Genomic DNA, 9,950 nt, shown 5'->3' on the forward strand with positions numbered 1-9,950 from the left:
CTTAAACTTGTGAATGAAATTTGCAATATATATAGATATACGCGTATGCTGTTCGGCAAAATAAAGATAATATACATGTACACAAATACACGCAATGAGCTAACTCGAGCGATAGGACTGCAGCGAACAACGTATATCAGCATTGCGTGTTACATTTGGCTGAAGTGTTCTAATTAAGAAACAATGATCCTTTCATAGTGGGAGTTTTATTGTCGTTATCGATCACCAGCACTTCCAATTGCCATAATGTTTTAGTTTTTCTTTCTGAAGAAACGACATTTTACACTCGTCTGCTATGTCGGTAGCATTTTTCTGCAAGACTTCATCTTTGTCCTTGTTTTATCAGTACACAGCATATTTTGCTCTCTTCTCGTGACTTACTTTCCGTGATGTTCTACCTTCTACCATACATACTAATACTAATTCAAATGCCATTGAATCTGATTTACCGTTGTGTTCTATGGTCTAGAAATTTAAACACAAAAATGGTATATCACGTAGCACAATCTTTGAGATACGAAATAATGGGAAAAGCACAATCATGAGCGATGTCAATCAAGCTGAAAATATGAACATGACAGATATCAACCGATATACATTATACAAAAACATGACCTAGTTATATTAACTTCCTCGCAACAGAATGTCTAAGAATCGGTTGTTGTCTGACACTTATGTCATTTGTTAATCATTAGATCGATAAATTGACAGTTTTGCTTCTTCTATAGCAACCATATCTTTCTTGTACATCTCTTTCAGCCTACAGTGACAGACATATGTCGAGTGCTTGGCATTATGTAAAAATGTTATTAAAGGGTTGGAACATTTAGTTCTTAGCTAAACATGCGCAGCCAGGTCAGGACAAGTCCATGTGCCAAGGAATTCAATTCCATCGCTCTACCAAACATTTGTTCGGACCGCTTAAGCAAACCCTAATTCAAGAGGTATACTTTGACATGTCGACTGTATTTGTTTTGTGGCGTAGACAGTAACATGCATTTCCACTGCCATTCAGGAACAGACTCAATCAATCCGAACCTGCAACATTTTCAACTTTTTGTATCCCAAACCATTATTTGGGAACTTAGAATTGCCCTTGTCCGTCCGCCTGTCCATCAATGGTCCCAAGTATTTGATCCAAAGTCATCAAATCTCACAAAATTGTCATTTAGCATGTGTGCTATATAGCATGTGAAGTTGTGCACAATGTGTTCTGTTTGGAATTTCACTCAGCAAGACCAGTGTTTTAACATTATTGTATCTTTATTTATAACATCTGTAACTTTTTACTTGATCATGATACATTTATTACTATTAAATGATTTATGATTTTTTTTTGTAATAACTGTATATCACAGGAAAATAACCTGGATTGATAGACTTTATTTAAAAGGTTATAAGAAAATGTGTACATCTTTATTGGATTTGATATTGACAAATCGTGTGCATTTCAATGTAGTTAATACAAAACTGAATAATTATGATTGCATGCGCACGCACGTGTTACAGCGATTTTTGGGTTCTTTGAAAAACATTAGCATGATATTCTAGTAACATTTTAAAGTAAAAATATTCAAAAGAATCAGTATTGATGTTAGACACAATAACTACAGATCTGATCGAAATAATGAGCAATGAATTAATTAACTTGTCGTAGTTTGTGTTTATCATCAATGTTTCCTTTTTGCACTTAGATAAAGCTTCAGTTCGTGATAGATATTCTCTAGCATAGCTGTCGCTAACTTAGAATTATTATCTCACTATTTCTTTATAGACTATTAGACAAACCCAACACATAAATATATAATACTGCTGCACTGATTATGTCGGAAAGAGTTACCGAAATTCGTCCTGACCACCACACTCTAGGATGAAAGTTCAAATATTTGATACAGAAATTGGAAAATGCTTGTTTAGTGTTATTTACGTTTTTATGATGAACTATTGTTATTCAATGGTTCGGTTATGCTAGTATAACATCATGTAAAAGGCCACTATCTTAATTTTTTCATTTTATTTAATCATGTGTAGAGGCTGCTGGAAAGGAAAAGAATGTACCATTTTACTAAACATAAATGCATAACATTATATTTCAGTAAATATAAATAGACAAAATGAGTTATTGTGATTTGTCCTGACAAGTTCCTTTATAGGACAAAGACGGATTACACAAATGACAAATTACTGTTCAATTATTTTGTTGTAATCAATCCCTGTTATACTGTAATACATAAAATCTATCAGTTGTAATGGTGTGGATTGCGTTGTCATACATTTCTTTTCCTATCGTTGGGAGGTTGTTGACTTTATTTCAAAGCATTTATTTGAAATTAATAAGATCTTTGAACGGAAACCAATTACGTTTATTTAATGTTTATATGTTATGGCTTACCATCTAAACTATATTTGCAGGTTTTGACCATTAACTGCAAAAAAACTTTGGTTATCTAAAAATTTAACTTGTTTTCGCATACTTCTATGCCGGCTACATCAGGATCACGCTAAAACGGGGTATGCGAACAATTATGAGACAGATTGCTATTTAGTTAAATTCTGAGACGGACCTGTACATTTATATAAACGTTTTCATTATATAATTAACTTCCTAAAATATTTCAGAAACAATATTAATTCAATCATATCATCTCTCATATAGAAAGCATCGTGTTCCGTGTCAAAGAATATCCGGAACTTGATTGATGTTATCCCTTGCTTGAAATGAAACTGTGCACATCCTTATCAGCACAGTTTAATTTAGATCAAACATACAAATGAATGACAATTTCACGTGCTTCTTTCTTCCAGATAGTTTGTTAAATGCATTCCTAACGTGGACAGTAATTACTTAATTACTGTGCTTAATAGTATTGACTGTCTGTCTGTATATGAGAGAAAAGAAAACTGTAGGCAACAAAGCCAGTCTGTAGTCAGACAAAATGTATATGGGTCGTTCAAGTAAATTAAAATTCTTTCAAAATTTCTCTACTTTATCAAATTAAAGTTCTATTCATTAAAATCAGTGCTGACATTTATTTTTTCTTAAAGTAGGCGTTTCTCAGATTCTTTGCTTGTAATACACCAAATACTATCCAGTTATATCGGTGTTGGAAAGTCACCGAAATAATACTGGACAGGCTGTGGCTCTAGGATTCCACGTTTGGCAACACCATGTGAGCATTTTACATTTCGTCCACATCACCTACGTTGGCATGTTGCAACATTAAAATCAATTCATCCCTTTATCATTCGCAAAGTGGTCAATTTATTTACCTTTTAACGGTGTAACGACTTAAACGGATATTCTTTTCCAGTGACGACAACGGAATTTTTATATATCCTATCATCACATGTTTGACGTCGCGGGTGTGTAATAAAGCCTTTACATAAAAAGGATAATACACTAGTGTAATAAAGCTTTGGCGTCGACGTCGTTTACAGTACAGGAGACGTTGGTCAAATAGACTTGTTTATATAGTAAAAGAAAGTAGCATTTTTGATGTTTAGTCAGAAAAAGCTAACATGTGATAAAAAGAATATTACATTTGTGACTCGCTATTATTATTTTATTTAACTTGTTTAATAAATTCAATATGAAAAGACACTCATGTAATATCCTCTATATAAAATATACCAGAATATGAGTTCTATGAGCTGAAAACACGCTTCGTTTAGCACAGACACATTACCACCTTTATACCATATTTCATAAATATTCCTTGGTCAAATCTTTCAAACACATAGATGGAGCGTTTATAAAGTCCTTGAGTGAAATCCGCCTTATTCTAATATCAAAGATTATTTTTGGTATATGCTTGAATTTTTTATGAATCTGTTTTGTCGCCTATGACGCTTTCATGCAATTATATCATAAAATGTGTATGGCTGAGAGTTCTGGCCATTACGAAAATACAATATCAATTAAATAAGATCTGGGATCTGCAATCATAAATGATATACGATCTGCTCAGCGGGACAATTCAAGCTGGAATATGATATATTAGTAGAATATACGTATTATTATTCCATGATAAATGATTTATTACAGGCATATTTTGGTTCGTGTTCAAACTATACTCTGGGCCTAATATATCTGGGCGACATTCAGAAATTTTAGGAAAGACGTAATAATTCGGAATAAACAGACGGTATAAATAATGAAAGACATTTGGATACGTATCAGTAAAATTCTGAAGAAATGTATGATCACATGAAGTTTTTCTATCATATATACATGTATTACATTTATACTCCCAACATAAAACTATAAATCATCGTTTTTTAAAGCAGTCAGTTCATCAGTTGTTACACGCGTTCCATATGTGTCTTTTATTGTTGTTAATGTAGTTAGTTCTCTGTCTGTATTCGAGGAATCTCCAGGACCACAAAAACACTTTTTAAGTATTTTCAAAAGAAGCGTTCTAAATTTCCGTCCAACCGCGGTATATATAATAAAATTCACTGACGAATTCAACACAAATAAAGTGTTACTCACACATGTCCATTGCATTAAAAAATCGGCGTCCAGAAAATGAAATTGTGCCACTAATCCAGGAGTCTGACAAATGATAAATACCACTACAATTATAACTAGCACAATACTTAAATTAAACTCTGTGTTTTCTTTACTATTTGTAACACTTCTTCTTCTACGCATGCGCATCAGTTCTGTAATAAGAAGAGTGTTTAAAACCCCTAACATTAGAAGAGGAATAACATAGATAAGAATTGTGTACAGCCATTCGCTATAAACAGTTGTATAAAAATTGGTTTTGCCAAAATCTGTAGTTATGATCATATAACAACGATCACCGCATGTAGTAACTCCTGTAGCGAAACATCTCGGAATGTTATAGACGGCCGAAAACAGAGTTGTGATACCAATCATTATATAGGCCGTACGTCTATTACATATATTTATTGATTTAAACGGAAAACAAATTGCGATATAACGTTCTACGGTCACGGCAACAGTTGTCCAAACATTCAACGTTTGTAGAGCCATCACAAAGTAATTTATTGGTGTGAAAATATGTGGGTAAATCACATCATTAAATAACAATTCTTTAGAATCCAACTGTGTGATGGAAATTACTGATACTCCCATGATTGCACCAACAATTATTCCAGTATCCGTTATTAGTAATGTTCTCAAGAAATAGACTGTTGTAGATCTCATTTCTCGTCGGAATAAAACAATTCCGGTTAAAATATTCCCGACGACTCCAGTTACGCCAATAATTGGCATAATGACGCCCCAGAATACAAACATTAGCTGTAACAAGTGGTCTACACCATCATCTTGAATGTTATCATCCCCATAAGTTAAATTGACCTTGAAGTTCATCTCTTTCACGTGCATGATAAGTTTTAGATGTGCTGCTGGAAATCCAATGCTTTATTCCGTCTTTTATTCCTGAAAATACAATACGTTAGTATTAGATGGTGGACATGTTTGTTACAGTGCTTTTGTAGCGGTTCTTGATAATATAAGGAACTTGAGAAACGTTCAGATATAATAACTACGGTTTATCTTACTAACACTATAAAAAAGATCACGTTTTCTTTTGTCATTTAATATTGTCAAGAAAGAAGAAACACACATTGACAAATCCAGTATTTCTATCTAAGTAAATTGATATAAACAGTAAACTCTAAGACATTGACGTCATCGCCCGATAATGTGACGTCAATTTAGCGTATGCGTGTTTTAACAGAAACAAGCGTATCAGTACTTAATTTAAAACGTTCGTTATTCAGCTTTGAAGATCTTACATAATGTATGAAAATGTTGATGCCCTGTTTCTAGAAAGGCTTACGTATGATTTTGATACACTGCCTTGCCTGCAATGTATAACTGAAAATACACGTATGCAAGACATTTTGCGTTAAAATGTCAAATGCTTGTTTTGGCTAGGATTAAAAGGCAATAGATCTATTGAGTAATTCTTCACATTTACAAATGGTTAGGCTAAAGAATATTTACCTTTACAAAATAAGAAAACACCCAGCAAGAATAAGGCACTTTGAAACCTAGTATTTACTGTTTACATATTTTTCATTGATATCAAATTGCGTAAGTTTTAATAGAAGTATACTCGTTTTATGCAATGTTTATCAGTGTACTTTTGAAAAAATAAGTGTGTTGTCAAATTCATCCAGCATCAAGCATGTAGGCCAAGAACTAACAAAACATCTTTTTCATGTAAACAATTAATACCTCGGCAATAAAATCATGTTACGGATAAATTATTATGCTTTAAAATAAAACTTACTGTAATCGCATAAAACCTACCGGCTTGTCTCGCACTTAAGAGCAGAATGTGCAAAATTCATTCATATAAATCACAGGTTTATATCAATATATGTATTGTAGGGTCGTTTCCAAAAGATTACTTCTATTCTGTAAATATACAACAGCAACAAAAACAACAACAGAAAATAAAGTGTATATTTAAAATATTTACATTTTATTGTAATTGTTATTCCAGTATATACCACTATCTGATATTAATTTTATCCGTAGTCACACGCTCGTACATACACATTTGATAATTTTAAGCAAAATTTTCAGAACACGTATTCCTATAAAATTTAACACCTTTGCAGTGAATAAAGGTTTTAATAACACGTGACATTAACAGAATTGCGATTTGCCACATGGAGTAGTTTAATAAATCGCCACGATAAAGAATGTCTTTACTTTGATCAAGAAAACCAACACGCGCCTACTTTTATACTGCACAGAATGCCTAGCCGATATCCTATAAAGTTCATTTCATTTCTAGTTTTATCAAATACTCTATATTATTTCGAATTTGCACCTGCTATGTCAATGAATCAGTGATGATAGCAGTTAAGAAGGAAATCAAATTAAGATTAACGTTATTAAAAACCTGTCAATTACCTTTACGATTAAAAGTTCATCATTTCCCCTAAATGAAAGGAATTTGTTTGTAAATATTGATAAATACATTACAGAAATCTGAAAGACGAGCATGCAGAATGATCATGCACATCTATATAGTTATCTTCATCTGTCTAAATATGAGGGCAATAGTTTTCTAGTTTATTTACATGTGCAGGTCCGTCACAAAATTCAACTACATAGCGATTTTTGTCATAAATTTTCGCATACCCCTATCTCGGCTAAATTATGATCACAATGAATGGCATGTATTGTCATTGCAAAAGTGCATTCTGGATTTCTTCAGACGAATTTAAGTGGCAAAGCAATGGAGAAGATCATATTAAGTAGTTAAAACTTGTTTTCATCTTCAAGAAACATAAATCTTTAAATGTTCATAAGAAAATTGAATTTGCACAAGGAACAGATATCCACGTTTGGAAATTTTAGATAAAATTGAACTTTGTTAACTGTTTGACGTTTTTACTACATTCGTTCAATAAAACATACTTTCTATGCAAGATTATGGATTTAAACTATTTCGGAGTTTATTTCACGATGAGGTTCTTTCATAACCGTTATGTTGTGAGGCAGCATAAAAACCTGATTACATATTTCTCGACAACAAAAGCATGCTCCGTCTATTTAATATGATACATTTCGCAGATCGATATACTGAGCTTGGATCAGGTCTGCAACCGTCACATGCAAAAAGGGTTACATTTCTGCTATTTAATATTTTGATGTTACTGACGCAGGAATTGAAGACCGAGAAATCAGGTAAAATATTCACCGTTATAATTTGCATTACCACTTAAACTCATCAAATAAAACTCGTATAGCGAAATCGTGTTTTCTGTGCAAAAATGATATATGCTGTCAGCGTGATCTTGATTTAGCCGACAGAGGGATGTGTGAAAAAATATGAGACAAATCGCTATGTAGTTAAATTTTGAGACCGGCCTGCAGTTGATATTTGCATTTTCTAGCCATACAGACACTGTCAGATCTTAATTCTACAACTAAATGATGGAAAAATGAAAACCTCTGAAGCAAACAATTATGCTCATTTGTCTTAATATTTCAGAATATTTTAAATTGATTTCATATAACTATGTAAATAAACCTACGGTTAGGGAGAAAATCTAAGCGTAAGATCTCAGGAAAGTAAGATATGTGGTCGAAAACACGATCTTTCAGACAAGTTACATCATATAGGAATATATATTTTGGATCAAATGACTACTTCACATTGAGGTTAACCTAAGTTTGTTACAGAAATTATTTGATATATTATAAGTTGGAAGGACGTTACTTTAAAATAATCTTAATTTGAAATAATAACTTCAGAAAAGTAACAAAAATTGAAAGTAACAGGTAATACATGTAATTATGGTGAAGAAAGGTCCAATTGTAATTAGGTATCACTCGAAGGGAAGCGATCGTGTACTAAAACTATTTGGTACGCCGCTCTTATTATTATTATCATTATTTTACCAAATTTATATAGCGCCCTTCACGCTGAGACGATTTAAACGTAACAATGATATATACATGTTACGGAGACTTAGCCTAAATCTACTTTACACAAAGTAAACGATCTGTTTATAGAGTGGAATAGTTCATGAATAGTTCATTGAATACCGTTTGTCAATCCTATCCCTGTCCTTGTTATATCAATGAAAGCGAAAACTAATCTATCTATTTTACCAGCATGCTAAACATTATTATTGAGTTAAGCCCCTTTTACTGGCACAACCCTAATTCAGAGTCAAGCGTTGAGAAAAGTCGAGCGTGTTGTCTTACGGACAGTCCTTGTTAGACATACTAATCCAAAATTTGTGGGGTTATTGCTGTGTCGTAATTTGACAAAAATATTAATTTGAGGTCATTGACATGTCATAAACCCTCAGTTGGGTCTTTCAAGTTTGTGTGTGTGTGTGTGTGCGTGTGTGCGTGTGTGTGTGTGTGTGGTGGTGGGGGTGGGGGCGATTGGTTAAGGTCGTTGTCTTCAATTTACTTGCCCCTTATCGAAGTGGGTTCGAGCCTCACTCGGTTCGTTGAATTCTTCATGTGAGGAAGCCATCTAGCCGGCTCTCGGAAGGTCGGTGGTTCTGCCAAGGTGCCAGCTCGTGATGAAATAACACGAAGAGCACCTGGGGGTCTTCCTCCACCATCAAAGCTGGAACATCGCCATATTACCTATAATTGTGTCGGTGCGACGTTAAACACAAAATAATTAAATAAATAAATTCAAGTTTGTGGTCCTGAAAGAATTTATATAGCTCAATGTCTCTTGATGTCTTATACTGTATTTATGTGTATTTTAATTCTAAGTAATTTCTATACATGTGGTAATATGTTTTAAATTGAATGAAAGGCTTTATGTATGTATTTCTCTTGTAGATCTGTATAGAGCAGCTGTATACTGTTTAGAGCTAAATTGTTTGTGTTGTATGACATATACAAATGGAACACATAAAAGAATACACTAAACTATGAAACATTTCAATACGAAAATGTCACACTTTCCTCAGGTGATTTATTGGATTGATGTTTATATAAATTTCTTTTTAAATCACTGACCACTGTGGTAATCATTCATGCATCATATATGGCTAGATGTAAAAGTGCATGGTTTGCAGAAGATAATACATACCTCAGGTCTCCCAATCCTATAATAAAGTTTTAGCGGAATTGTCCATTTTCATCCAAATATTTTACCCTTCAGCTAAAAAAAACCTACGAAAATGATCTTTTTTTTTCAGACAGTTAAACGTATATCTAAAATAGATTATGTTTATTTATTTATACTGACAGTTAAGGTGAACTTATTATTTATAAAAGCTATAAAATGCAAGCATTTGAATTAAAACAAATGATACAAAAATACTTTGATTGCATAAGTATTTTGCAGTATAGATTATGTAACAGCTAAGATCCTATCAAATGAAAAAATGTTATCAGAGCAACGCAACATTTGCTTGTCTGTTTACACAACATGCCAGACAGGCTCGTTTTACTTTGCAATCAAGATCGGGATATG

The 9,950-nt window shown here is 33.0% G+C and overlaps 1 protein-coding gene across 3 annotated transcripts in view; it reads right to left on the reverse strand.

Annotated features, from left to right (window-relative positions):
• Positions 1-1,662: 1,662 nt before the first annotated feature.
• Positions 1,663-9,950, reverse strand: part of LOC128555286 (FMRFamide receptor-like) — a 51,056-nt gene continuing 42,768 nt past the window's right edge. Inside the window, exons 1-2 of one of the 3 annotated variants that reach the window (XM_053537277.1) lie at positions 6,465-9,950; positions 1,663-5,413 (exon numbers count right to left, since the gene is read on the reverse strand). The exon at positions 6,465-9,950 is cut by the window's right edge and continues 178 nt beyond it. In XM_053537277.1, coding sequence (XP_053393252.1) covers positions 4,262-5,359 — 1,098 coding nt within the window. In that variant the 5' untranslated portion in view covers positions 5,360-5,413; positions 6,465-9,950 and the 3' untranslated portion in view covers positions 1,663-4,261. Of the gene's footprint in view, positions 5,414-6,292 lie in introns of all 3 variants that reach the window. The other 2 variants (XM_053537279.1, XM_053537278.1) reach the window with 2 other exon arrangements.

This window comes from Mercenaria mercenaria, chromosome 2, assembly GCF_021730395.1.
Source record: "Mercenaria mercenaria strain notata chromosome 2, MADL_Memer_1, whole genome shotgun sequence".
Taxonomy (NCBI): Eukaryota; Metazoa; Mollusca; class Bivalvia; order Venerida; family Veneridae; genus Mercenaria; species Mercenaria mercenaria.